This window comes from Paralichthys olivaceus, chromosome 4 (assembly GCF_024713975.1).
Source record: "Paralichthys olivaceus isolate ysfri-2021 chromosome 4, ASM2471397v2, whole genome shotgun sequence".
In the NCBI taxonomy this organism is placed as follows: domain Eukaryota; kingdom Metazoa; phylum Chordata; class Actinopteri; order Pleuronectiformes; family Paralichthyidae; genus Paralichthys; species Paralichthys olivaceus.
In genome coordinates this window covers 12,961,476-12,975,084 of record NC_091096.1, presented here as the reverse complement: position 1 = coordinate 12,975,084, position 13,609 = coordinate 12,961,476, and the positions used below count along the sequence as shown (strand labels likewise).

The following is a 13,609-nucleotide window of genomic DNA, read 5'->3' as shown; positions in this document are numbered from 1 at the left end:
ATAGCATAGGTGAAAAAACATCCATGTTGTTTATATGTAATAGTAAAAAATGGCTTGGATTTGAGTATTTTTAAAAATATTTTAATAGTTTTTTTTATCCTTTCCTGGCAGAAATAGACTTTCATAACTACCTATGACCTACCACCTCATTTAATAAAGCACATGATTCAGTGAAGATGTCTCGTGTGACTCCATGAATCTAAACGTTCATAATTTGACTCTGTATTTTAACTTTTTATGAAATAAAATGTTTATCATGACAAACATTTTTAACTGATATACTATACTCTACATTAAATTACTTTTATTATATAACTACCCAAACTCAGTCACTGAAGAACAGTTGATCAAAAATGTGATTTGGGATTTTAGCCCCTTTCTATAATCTAAACATTTATTACATACCTGACGGCAATATCCACATTTTCACAATACTTAAATTCCCGTGAGCAAACCAACATACAGGCGGGTTATTTAGTGAACACTAGTTGTCTTTGCCTTCCAAAGCTTATGAAAAGTAACCGTGTGTTTTTTACATTTTCCATACTGACAGACATTTTTAATCAATGAATACTTTCTGTAAGTGTGATTCAGTGTGAAAAAATTTAAACTTAACAATAAATCTTTATGATTCAAGATTTGTCCAAAAATATTGACATACAAAACTTTTTTCAATACTGGACATTAACGTATGTCAACTTTATTCTTGTGAGTCATGTTCTTGACAGGAGCCACCTGTCACCTCTTCTGGGGCACATGTTCATCTCACAGAGCCCTGCACACCGGGTGTTCATTCTGTAAATGGGTTGTAGAGAGATGGACTGCAGCTTTTTGTATGAATCATCAATAAGCTTCATGTGATAACTGTTGCATAACCTCAATGCTCGTAAGCACAAAGCTTCATGCATACACAGTGTAAACATTAGCTGAAAGAGATACACCCTATGTTCATATTGAGGGATGTGACACAGTAACAAATACAGGAAATGAATCTGAGGGTTGAATTATCTCTGATGAAACCATATTACATTGTGAGGATACAAAAAACAAAACTTCCATGTATGTTTAGTTAATTGTCTAATATGATCAACCAACACATGTACAATCTCTGCCATGTTTGTCCAACACCTACAGCCTCCCATCACAAGCAGTGGGCTATCTGCTGATGTCAGACTGCTCTAGTGTGCGGTCTGTTGCGGAGCAACCGCCTGCTCTCTATCAGACCCAGTCAATCATCTTCAGCCCTCATGTGGTTGGAAAGTGGGCACTTATCCAGGCAGAAGGCCTCTAATGGAGCATCAAAGCGTACACTATATTCCCCTGCTGGGCACCGAGCAGCCAATTTGTCCAGATGCTGTTGCATTACATCACTGCGTCAGACTGAGCCTCGCTGCTGCTGCTGAGACATGGCAAACAACTCATCACAACAGAGGACAGGAGCACTGCTCTGGGACTAAGAATGAGCATGATGTGTGGGGTGATGGAGATCATAAAGACAGAGCCAGGCTGTGATTCTATATAAAAAGCTTTATTCTAAAAATTAGTAAAGCTTCAGAAAATGTTCACTGAAGAAAAACTAGACCTCCTGGGGTTATGAGGAAAAGCTGTTTTACTTCACTGTCCTCCTCATGCACATGGAACAGTACGCCCATTGGTTCTCTTTATCTGTGTAGATGATATGATGATGGAAACAAGTAGCTTCAGCCACTGAGCTCTTACATAACTCAGTTAGCCTCCCAAGTACCAGTGTACTGCAGCATCAGCAACTGCAGCCCTCTTCAAGACTGAAGCTGCACATGTAGCTGTCATGAGGTACAGTAATTCTATCCAGGGCCACGACGGCCAAAAGACTTTGCTCATCAAGTGCATTAAAAAAGCTCCTCCCCTCTGTCACAGTGGCCTCTCTCCAGCCAGAGCAGCTGTTAGGGCCGAGGGAAAGTGGACACCGTTCTGACCGAGCAGACTCAAAACTTGCTGTAAACTCGTACACAGGGACGAAGGATCACACAGGCGTCGTGCACCATCACATGTTTCCAACAGTCGGAGGAGGAAGGTCGCCCTGGTGAACAGGCTACACAGGGTGCTGTGAAAACAGTGGTCCATGAGGAGAGACAGCCAGGCTGGGGTCAATATCTCCGCTGCAGAGAGAATAAACAATCACATTGTAACACAGGAGATATTCAACATATTTCGTATACATACATGTATATGTTATGACCCTCGGTCATTTTTAGAAATTGCCCGATCTTACTTCCCAGCGTTTCTGTGAATGGTTGTGTTAGTGCTTAAACAGGTGGGGCCCTGTGATTGGTTGGTTTGCAGAGATTGCTGTCTCTGGATTGGACTATTGCCCAACAGAGGACTTTTAAACTGCAGCTGACAGGAACCCCTCTGTCCCCAGCCTTCATTCAGTATAAGTGTAAACTTCGAATATAGATAAATGACTGGTTTCGAAATGAATTTACATTTACTCTTGTTAACTGTTTAGGAGCCTAGGTTAGAGTCAAAGTGTCAATTTTTCATTTACCTTGATAGGAAAGTTTGGAGAAAATGAGAGGCTTATTTTTTGTTCTTTTGAGCATTGCTCACCAATAAATAAAAACTGCTGCTTTGGATTTTTCAACAAACTTTGAAGCCGCTGCCTTTTTCTGGGGAGCCTAACAAATGTTTCCCAGCTTTCCCCTGGACCAGGGACATAACAGTCACACTGACATGCTGATGCAGTACCTGGCTGGAGCTCTTTGCACACTGCAAGGCTGTCAGACACCTGTTCAACACTCTGCTCTGCCCATGCACTCAGGCTCTGTGCCAAAGCAGAGGATTCAGAGTGTTTGTCAGCCATCTGCAGCAGGTGAGGCAGCACATGTGCTGACATCACAGAGGGTTCAGCAAACACGTTGGTCTGGTCCTGCTCATACAAACTGAAACACCTGATTAAGAGAGGGAGAATGACAGTTAAACAGCACCCAGTCAATATCGCCTTTTGTTACAGTGTACTGATGCAGCAAGGCGGCTAACGTACTCCGTCTCTGAGGCCTCTGTCAGCACACGTCTGAGGTCAGACTGAGGCAGGTGACACAGCAGCACCTCCAGTGTGCCGGGAGCATCGAAGCATTCCTCCAGCAGCAGCTCCAGCAGGAGCGGCACAGCCTGGTTCACCTGCATAACGTAGACGCTCCCCTGGCTCGCTCCTTTTCTCACATGGTGCAGCATGGAGGTAAAACAAGCTGCTTTTAATCTCACCTGCTGGCTTTGGTCCTGCAGCAAGTAAAGGCCTGTGTTGATCAGCCTAACCAGAAAGAGACAACACTTTGAATTTCTGTTCCATCAGAGTGCAGCACTTGATAAATATACACATTGTAATCGCACATTGAACTAGAACCCGATTGTATTTGGATCTGCACCAAAGAATCACTGTAAATGTTGAAGAACAACCTCAATCTCGCAATGTAAAAACAAAAAAATGAAAAAAAAAAGGTTGTGTAGTTTTTGCTTTGTCCTGCTAACTAACAAACAGATGCAGATGAAAACAAAACCACATCAGAGAGTTAAATATAAAATACATTTCAGAATCAATCACCATTTGACCTTAGTTATACCTTATCATGAGATTGCAGTGTTTTTTCAGGCTGTGGCTCATCAGGGACACTCCAGCCACACACAGAGCTTCAGCACAAGCCATCCTGAGCACCTCAGGGCCGTCTGAGCACCGGTTACATTCCAAGACGCCACACCAGCGGTGGAGCATGGATATCTGTAGACTAATGTGGACAAGAGAAGGGACAAGAAAGTCAGAGCTGCGCAGAGAGGAGTGTTCCAGTATGTGACAGTACAATGAAGTAAAAAAAGATGTGTATTAACCTGGAGCCTGAGCACTGGGGCAGCAGCAGACTAGTAGCACACAGAGCCTGGGATAGAAACTCTGGTCCACCTCGCTGCTCCTCCAGGTCCCCGAGCAACAAATCCAGACACTCGGACAAAACTGGCTCCTGTGGTGAGTCCGACTGAGGACGATGCTGAGGTAAAGAAGACTCTGTTCCAGTAGCCATCACTGCCACCAGGGCAGTGAGGTAGGTCCTGCGGTACTCCACACTGTGACTCACCAACGCCTCCCGCAGGTTTGACTGGTGATACAGAGCACTGACATGATCCGCATTCTTTGACATACCAAACATACAATCTGACTGGATATCAGCAATAACACAGGTACCACAATGGACTATTTCATTTGTCTTACTTTATCATTTTGATGTTCATTATATGTATTTTATTATCCTAACTTTCTTTTATTGTTGTCTTTTCTATCATTTATTACTTTGGTATGAATTACCCTCTGGATGTTTTCACCTGTAATGCACTTTGAATTGTTTAAAAGGTGCTTTATAAATGTTTAGTTCAAATAACCCAAATACCATGTTTAAAATGTATATCTGCCGATGTATATCTTATTTTATATCACATGTATATATTAAAACAGAGCTGTTTTTCATGTTTAACTGATTACAGTGCACAGTGTGGGTATTTTCAGCCTCCCACTGCATCAGATCTAAGCTTTTCTCTGCTTCCTCATATTGTGCTCTCTAGGGACTTTGTTATTGTGAAAGCTGTTAAACAGGTTTACAGAGAGTGACGTCTCTGGAACATATCATGTCTCACCTGCAACACCCTCTGCATCACCTCTTTCAAACTGGTCTGCTGCAAACCATGCCCATCCGCCACCAACGTAACCAGAGAGAGCTTCAGATCAGGGCTCGCTGCAGGGAAGGTGTTCCAGATTTGGGACGCCCACTTCAGATCCGCACATAGAAAGCGGATGGCTCGCTGATGGAAGAAGGACAGTCCAACCTGTGGAGATCATGTAGACAAAGCATTAGGAAAACATACGCTGGGGCATTACTTGTGTGCCGTTAGTTGAGAAAGGTTGTATTCCTGAGCTCCTGTGGTGCGTCAGTTACATATGCGTCATATTTGATAGAAGCACTGTGGGTTCAAATCCCTTTACTGACAGTATGGAGAGCATTACAGACGAGTCACAGCACAGCGACTAAGCAGCCACATCCATAGCACCACAGATCCAGTCACAGCCACAGCTTTAACCACCAAAGCTGTAGTTATGCCAACAAACAGTGGGTTTAGACAGTCAGTGCTCAGCCTTCAGAAAGAACAATGGGCAGTAAATACATTATGAAAAGCATCCCATCCTCTCTCCTTTCTGTAGCATCAGCAGACTGATCCTCCACACTGTTTTATATTGAGACTGCAGCTGCTCAGCAAATGTTCCTATAGATCAGGACGAGAACAAAATATTGTGAGGGAATTCAAAGTTCATTGCAAAGCCCAATTAGTGGTTAGAGCAGATCTGAATCATTTTTCAAACTATTTAAAGTCTTAGGGGATTTAAGCTTTCAAGTATTTCTGTACAACTTTGAAGAGATTCCATTAAGGCAGACTTGAGATATCATGTTCAAGAGGCCAAAAACATGTTTTGTGAGTCCATCGTGACCTTTGACCACCCAAATCTAATCTTATGTATATCTATACTATCAATAAAGGCTCAAACTCCCCCCAAAGGTATTTATACATATTTAAATCACAGGTATGTTAGAATGTGTGTATGTAAAACACACCTGAAGCCCACTTTGGGGTGTTTGAAGGTCGTGCATGAGAATGTCACTGATCTTTGACAGATAGGTCTCACAGCAGAATCTTCTGAGCAAGTTTGCCACTTCGAGGTAGACCGCTCTCACTAGGGGGCAGTGTTGAGCTTCAGTCACCAGCCACAGTGACTCGCCCACTTTACTAAGCACCTCAGACAGAGCAGGAGAAGCACTGAGAACAGAATCACAGCAGGATGTCAAAGAGTGAGTGATGGATGAGTGAATGAACAGGATTTTAAAAGTGTCACAGTGTGTGATGAGTGAATGAACGAGCAGCTCTTTCACGTCTCACCTGTCTGCAGAGAGCAGAGCTCTCTCTAGAACAGCTTTCATCTGCAGCAGCTGTCCGTGGAGCCGGTTGTGACAGCAGCACTCCTCAGGCCCGGGAAGTTGAGCTGCCAGTTTGACGAGGATGTTCATGTACTCCGATGGGGGCGTCATGGCAACCAAAGACTTAGAAGCCATGACTCTCACACTGTAAATTGGGCTGGCAGCTAGCTGGAGCAAAGGAGGCAGGAAGTCTGACAAAGTTCTGAAAAGACAGAAAAGCAGAGATTTCTCCTACAAATCATCTTCAGTCACAACATGAAGGCAAAACACATGTCAATGTTAATTCTAATGAACTGAAAGCTGGTTTCTTTCCTCCTTCACTGGTAAAATTATTGAGTACACTGGCGTCACATTGACTGGAATTAAAAAACCACACACTTCTGGCCTGGAGGGAAACCATGACTATAAAGTATGGTAGTTGACCTGATCAAACTATAGGGATAAATAAACAGTAATCACTCTGTTGAATCTTGGACTCCAGGCTGGAGTTGAGCTAGCAGCGTGAGCACAGGATAGAGGGAGGGTTGGAGGTGCAACTTGGCTTCATTGGGCGGAGCCTGCAGGTCTTGTGCTGCCCCCCTCAGCTCACCGAGGAGGAAGGGCTGGAGAGCAGGGTAGTGGAAGAAGAAAGCGGCGGGGGACATGCCGTGCTGGGTGGGGCCGCTGTCTTCACTGCTTGGCCTCTGCCCGAGCATTCGCGAGCACAGAGAACCTGGAAACAGGATTTAAAGTGTCGGGGGTGCTAATTGGCACAGAACCATGCTGATCGATAGATTAAAAAAAAGACGAAATTGACGAAGAAAATGTTTAAAGCAACACTAACAGTTACTGAGCAACAGCGCCCTCTGCAGCTACACAAGGCCAATTAATCATGCTGTGCTCCATGTGGACAATGCAGTCCTACTCACTGAACTTAAACATGACATGGATATTACCCATGATCCCCAGCTGCCTGTAACAAATACACCAAAACTCTGTTCAGAGTTCTTCATGTTTAGTTTCACTAAATATTGGAGTTGAATGCTGGTTTTTAAAGACTTTTAAGTCTTTTTAATGCAGCTACACACTCCTCACGGGTTGTCATACCTGCTTAACAAATTAAATAGAGAAAAAAACATTTTTGAGGTTATACAATTGCATAGTGTCATTGCAAATTGACACAAAGTTAAGCTGTTAATGTTTATTGCTTACTGTAGAGTTGCAGGGCAGCATTTCTCATGGCCCAGCATGCAGAGCTTAGTAGTGTGAGTGACAGGATGGCTACAGGGGGAGCAAACTGAAGGACAGCTACTCCCACACCTGAGCCACGCACAAGCGCCTGCAGCGTGTGAACAGCACACACCTGTAAGAGAAAGAAGGCAATAATGTGACCGCGTCTGGTTATGAAGACCAATATCCTCAATCTTACTTTACACTGAGTCTATAAACCTGTGGCAGGTCCAGAGTTTGGTCCCAGTTTTCAGGCACAGGTGTTTTGGCTGTCTCCAGTAAGGTCTGCATGCTGTGGGCTAACAGTGGCCTTGCTTTACTGGCCTCCTCTGCAGATACAACACACAGGATGAGCATAGGCAACCCTGCAGCCCGCCGAGTCACCGATGTAGAGCGAGGACACTGCACCACCTGCAATCCCTATCAAGAGAGAATCCAGAAAAGTCCAGCATCTCCATTTATTAATGGAAAGAGTCATACGAGTGTGTATCTGTACTCACTTGTTTCAACATATGGGCTGGAATATCTCTGAGCTCTGGATCACTGCTGCTCAACAGAGAGGCACAGAACTTAGTGAAGCCAATACAGCATCCCTCTACTGCCCCCTGGTGACAAAGAGATATTTTTTCAAAAAGGAACATAACAATAGAGGATATTCAAAGTCACACCTCTAAATAAGTAGATTCATTAAACTTACCCAGTGACGGCATTTGAGAAGAATATTCTTGAAAACTTTTGATGCTCTGATTAGATCTTCTTTTTCTAGAAGGTGTCTGCTGGGTTTGATCTCAGTGAGAAGTTTCTCCACCAGAGAACCTAAAAAGATTCCTATTTCCTGATAAGAAAATGTTTTAATTAAATTATATTTAGACAAAATGCACCAGACCCAAATATGTTTAGTTAAAATGCCTGTCTGTGGAACGCACATCACACTAGAAAAGTGTATTGTAAAGGCTCCATGGAAGTGTCCTGTTAAATTTGGTGCCATGTGGACATACCGGGTTGAGCTTCACTGAACTTTGTAAAGCAGTGGCTTCAGGGTTCTGTGGACTTAGTCCACCTCTCCGTATTTACTTGCTGTGGCACAATGTAAATTTTATGGTTCCATGAAGAAACCAGCATTACCACAGGTCAAGCAAACAGGCAGGGTTAGAACGGTCACTGCACTAATGTTTAGATATTAAATCATGCATCTGATTCTATTTTACCTTGAGTGAGACCCAGCAGCAGGTGAGAACGAGGCTGTGCTCTTCAGACAGCAGGACACACTCCTCCCCATCCACTTGGCCTCCTCCAGATGTTTGGGCTATTAGTGAGTTGATGGCGTTTCCCATATCACAAAAAGAAGGTGGGGCATCTAAGCCAAAAGAGAGTGATTAGAGTCAAATGTGATGCACTTCATCCAAAAATCAGTATTGCTTCTCCAGGTTGCTCCATTACCGTTTTCAGTGGCACAAGCCTCGTGGTCTCCGTACAGAACGCCCAGCAGCAGCAGAGAGATGCTCTCCAGCAGAACCAGCACCTCAGTGGTCAGACTGTGGTCAAGAGTGTCATAGACGCTGCTGCCTGCCTCAACCAAACACCTCTGTAGGGCACTAACAACACCTGTGGAAAGTAATTCATGAACCTGACATTAAGTAACATCCTACATATAAATGTCAGTGTTGTACATCTCACATCTCACCATGTATGGGCTTGGTTCTGGCAGCAAGCATCATATCAGCCTTAGCTGTCAGATAGTGCTCCTCCAGCTCCTTCACCAGGAACCTCATCATGCAGGAGGACGAGGAGTCACTTCCACTGCTGACACTAAAGTCCCCGTTCAGTCTGCCATCTTCAGGCCGGTGCTGTGATCTACAGACAGAACAACTGATCACTGTTGATCCTCTGCTTTGACAGCAGACACAATTACACATGTGCTGTAGGAGGCAGGGCTTACTTCAGAAGGAGGAGCTTCATCGTCAGCGCTCCCATCTGAGCCTCCTGCACCCGAGGACAGCACAGAAGCTGTTTGGTTCGAATGAGCAGCACTGTAGCGATATCGTCTGGAAAACTGGGCGGGAAAAATCTCAACAGTAACCCAGCTGAGAGCTCCCGGATCTGGAAGAGAAAAGAAATCCATCATCTATGTTCTTTAATTTGAACAATTTAAACGAAATACGAGCTATACCTCATTAGTGGAATCTTCTAAACAGCTGAGAAGCACCAGCTGTTTCGTCCTGCTGAAGAAATCCCACCGTCCTCTTTGTCTGGCATGTTCAATAAGAGACCCAATGTTTGCTGTAATGATTTTGTGAAGCTCAGTGAATTTACAAATATGACAGAAAGTTGGCATGGAAACCACATTTTATTGTTTGAATGTTTTCCTGTGACTGGTTTGATAAACCGACCTGGAGGTTGTCCCTTCTTTTTGTCTGGGCTCCAGGTGTCTGTGCAGGTTTCCAGCACAACAGACAGCAACAGCAGCACAGTCTTCTTCCTCTGATAACTGTGTCCTGGTGCCAGATAACTGTATGGAAGTTGACCCAGCCATTCCACAAACCCTACATAATGCACAAAAAAGATTTGGATGAACAGAAATTAGACAAAAGATTGAAAGGGAAAAACTAACAAAGCAACAAAGGCAAATAATCTAAGCATAGATGCCAAGTGTTCTGTTCCCATTAAAGTAATAATTCATTTTAGTGCAGTTTCAGTTTGGGGGATTTACCCTCATTGGATATTTGCTGTTTCATTTGGCATTAAAGACTGATGCATTGTTTTTACAATACAAAACAAAAAGTTTTAAAGATCAACATTTCATTACAGCAGCTATGGATTATCTCACCTATCCCCTGCTCCAGTATATCCTCGCAGTGGGTCGCATCTTCTTTCTTCTTGCCCTTTTGTCCTTTAACACGTGCTAAGCAGCCGTCTCTGATTCGAACCACAAACCTCTTGACTCCAGCCTGAAAATGCTGGCGAAAGGGCGAAGACTCGCAGTTCAGGTTCTGAGGAATAAACATCCTCATTAGCGACATCTCCTCTGTGGTTGGAGTGTCTTTGGTCTTTGGGCTGCAGCACAGGAGGTTCAGAGCAGCAAGGCGGACTTTGTCGTCTGCAGATCCTAGAGCCAGCCGGAGGGTTTCCAGGGTTGAGCTGCCCTGCAGAGCCCAGGGAGAACCTCCAGTCGAGGCTCGGTAGGAGCTCATGACACAGGCCCAGGCGTGGAGGTGGCCCGGGGCGAACGGGTCCAGAGAGGCCAGCAGATGATCCACAGCAGAGGGGAAGACTTGAAAGGTGCAGGGGAGCAAGTGTGTTGAGCTGTTGTTCTGTAGAAGAGTCACATCAGACATCAGCGCCTCGTGAAGCATGGGCCGCCAACGCCTCGCCCACTGATCTGCCAGATAAAGCTCGGAGCGTGATTCAGAGCCATCACATAGCTCCCGTCTCTGCTGCTGGATGAGACACTTGTAAAGCTCCGATCCACATGGTGCGAGGTGATTGATTGACAAGCACTTCAGGAGATGATTGGGTACTGCAGCATATTGATCCAGCACCTGATTAATTAAAGAAACAGGCAAAGTCATCATGACCTCTACTGACATTATAACATCATCTACACTGGAAAACACCCTCACCATGTCAGTACCCAGATGTGGCAGCAGGGCACATAGGCGATGATATTTGGCTTTTGTTTCCCAAGGCAGTTCAATTATTCGTTGAAGTAAAGTAAAATAAAGAATCTTCTTTGTGTCACAGAAGTGTTCACAGTCCTTCTCGTAGACGTCCAGCAGCAGACAGAAGGCACCGCGGACAAATTCAGGCACGCCTTCCACCTGCCGGTGAAAAGTAACAGATATATTGGCAGTTATACGTCTTTGTATGAATTATGAAACCTCCTCAATGACAGAAACCCTGTTTGGATATTTAGATATATAATCTATAAGTGCCTCAGTTGGGGCAACTAAGGCACTTATAGATTATAGATTATAACGATGTCAAGCAACAATTCTCAGCACACTGTATAGAACACCCTGCAGTATTTGGTTGTCCACTCAGTGGACAAAGTCAGATAATGTCCTTGTACATACTTGTACTTTTTGAATTGTAATAATATAATGATGTTAACTTGACTCACTGGGCTTTCTGCATTGGTCCAGATGATGTGAACCAGCTGTTGCTGCAAGCTGCCGTTGTCCGGCAGAAGGCAAACACCCGTCATCCTCCAGATCTCAGCCAGACATTCTTTAACCCTCTTCAGCCACAGTGTCAACACTGCAACAACATGTCAGATATGAACGGATGACATCAGCAGTTAAGAATGTGAATATGAGACCCGGACATTACTCACCTTCGAAGGCAAAGTGGTGACACTCCAGCTTCTCCTCACACAAAGCGTAGACCAGAGGAAACAAACCTTTCAGCAGTAAACACATCTGAAAAAAAGGAAATGATGGGATTAAAGGAAGAAGAACAAAAGTGATCCATGTTTTTGATGTGAGCTTCAGGTAGATGTACTTCTGTGTCATCCAGATGTGAACTGAGCAATATGTGAGGTCGACAGCAGGTCAGGAGGCCCCTGCTCACAGCCAGCCTCGCCACTCCGTCCTTTCCTGTCAGGACGTACTGTATCTGGAGAACACCAACAGTCAGCAGCCAGGGCTCTGAGAAGTAACAGGAACAACAGCTCATCCGTCAGGAAGAGATCTGATGAACTCAAACTATTAGTCCAGCAGTTGGTGGTCACCTACCTGAGTCAGAGACCTGCAGCAGACTCCAGGCAGCAGCTCCTCCAGCTCTGCTCTCTGGTGCTGTGTTGATCAGCATGGCCACAGCAGTTCCAGCCAAAAGACGAGTGTCCCTGTTACAGCACTGCAAGACACCAAACTGGCTGATGAGATGACACCAAAGGCAGTAACTCAACTGATATGTGTCTCTTGAGCTTAGTTCAGTTAATAAAAAAACCTGTCCAAGTATAATGTCCATGAGAGCCTGCAGGATCGTGTGCACCGCTGAGCTGCTGTGCGTCTTCTCCCACACTAGAGGAGCCACCTCACTGGACAGCAGCTGGAATATCTGCAGGCACAACTGCAGAGATCACAGTTCTCAGGTCAGTTACAGAGATCACACAGAAAGTCTTTAATGAACGTGATGGATGAAGCACTCTGCTCTGCATGTACCTTCACAGCTGTGTAACACAGCGGCCCATCTCTCAGGGACTCTTGCTGCAATACAACAGGAAACAACTCGGACACTTTGTTCAGCAGGGACAGGTACGACTCTCTCCAAACCTCACGACCAACACTGCTGTCCTCCAGGAACATGCAGGCTGAAAAACAGATTGATTCAAAAAAATGATATATGTAATGAATGATATACTGTAGTAACGCACCAATTTAACCAGCACTAACCTCTTTGTAGATGCTCAAAGGACAATATCTGAAACAAAGACAGCGTCAAAGTTATCTGCAGAGTCTTTTTGCAAATGCTTGTTTAGTCTCATCAACCATTCAAAGTGCTTATTACACACCATTCATACACTGCCTATACAGCAATCAGTCACTGGATGCATTCCAGTTTTTTAGGTTTCTTTTATACAATATTAAAAGGTATCAAAACGTAAAAGCCTTTCCGTGACAACGACTGATCTCTGTACCTGGTCAGTTTGGACCATGGAGAGCAAACAGTGGCGAGTTTCTCTATAAACCAGTTGATGGTCCACCTTGGCCAGATGTTGCAGCATCTGCAAAGCAAACATGTGGTTTTAGTGGCCTCCCCACTTCATAATGAGACTTGTACAGTGAAGGAGCCCAGTGTGGGGCTGACCTGGTCCACTTTACGACAGGCTGAGGAGATGTTGGCCGTCTGCAGCTGCATGGAGAGGAGCAGTTTGACCAGGAGCAGGAGGTGACTCTCCTCTAAACCACCGAGCTGTGCCTCTGATACTCGGAGCAGCTGAGCAGCCTCCTCCAAACAGCGCTCCTTCCATCTCTTCACACTGCTCCTGTTCAGGGAGGCATCATTAACATCATCACACACTGAGCAGAGAGTCACAGTAAGTTGTTACGCACCCTGATGTTCATTCACCAACCTGGAGGATTGAGACAGTTTGTCAGTGAAGAGCCTGAGTGTGTGACGGACATGTTCGGGAGTTCGATCCCCGCTGATCACACACTCCTGCAGACTTCTCATCAGATCTTCACACGACAACATTGTTGACCAAAACTTCAGATGCTGTCAGACACGTTCATACTGCTGCTGGACACGTGACAACATGACTCTAACTCAGTGGTTGCTGTGGAATCGTAGGGACACGCTGCCACCTACAGGCCGGAGTGTGCAGGTTTAACATGGATCAGAAAAACAGATCATATATAATATAACACATTTGTTTAAGATCTCATCCTCTGAGACAGGGGGAGGGTGGAGCA

At 44.8% G+C, this 13,609-nt stretch overlaps 1 protein-coding gene across 1 annotated transcript; it reads right to left on the bottom strand.

Moving 5' to 3' along the window:
* Window positions 1-1,512: 1,512 nt before the first annotated feature.
* Window positions 1,513-13,473, bottom strand: LOC109638112 (tRNA (32-2'-O)-methyltransferase regulator THADA). The gene is made up of 31 exons (XM_020100920.2): window positions 13,270-13,473; window positions 13,005-13,182; window positions 12,835-12,921; window positions 12,590-12,617; window positions 12,359-12,507; window positions 12,144-12,266; window positions 11,930-12,050; window positions 11,697-11,842; window positions 11,530-11,614; window positions 11,317-11,453; window positions 10,817-11,014; window positions 10,024-10,735; window positions 9,587-9,739; window positions 9,367-9,476; window positions 9,136-9,296; window positions 8,881-9,050; window positions 8,637-8,801; window positions 8,405-8,553; window positions 7,894-8,031; window positions 7,697-7,801; window positions 7,416-7,616; window positions 7,179-7,329; window positions 6,447-6,699; window positions 5,950-6,189; window positions 5,628-5,829; window positions 4,657-4,845; window positions 3,862-4,124; window positions 3,600-3,761; window positions 3,023-3,289; window positions 2,728-2,930; window positions 1,513-2,138 (listed from the first exon to the last, which is right to left on the bottom strand). The coding sequence occupies exons 1-31, from the start codon at window positions 13,389-13,391 to the stop codon at window positions 1,891-1,893; spliced, it is 5,616 nt and encodes a 1,871-aa protein (XP_019956479.2). The 5' UTR covers window positions 13,392-13,473; the 3' UTR covers window positions 1,513-1,890.
* Window positions 13,474-13,609: the final 136 nt, after the last annotated feature.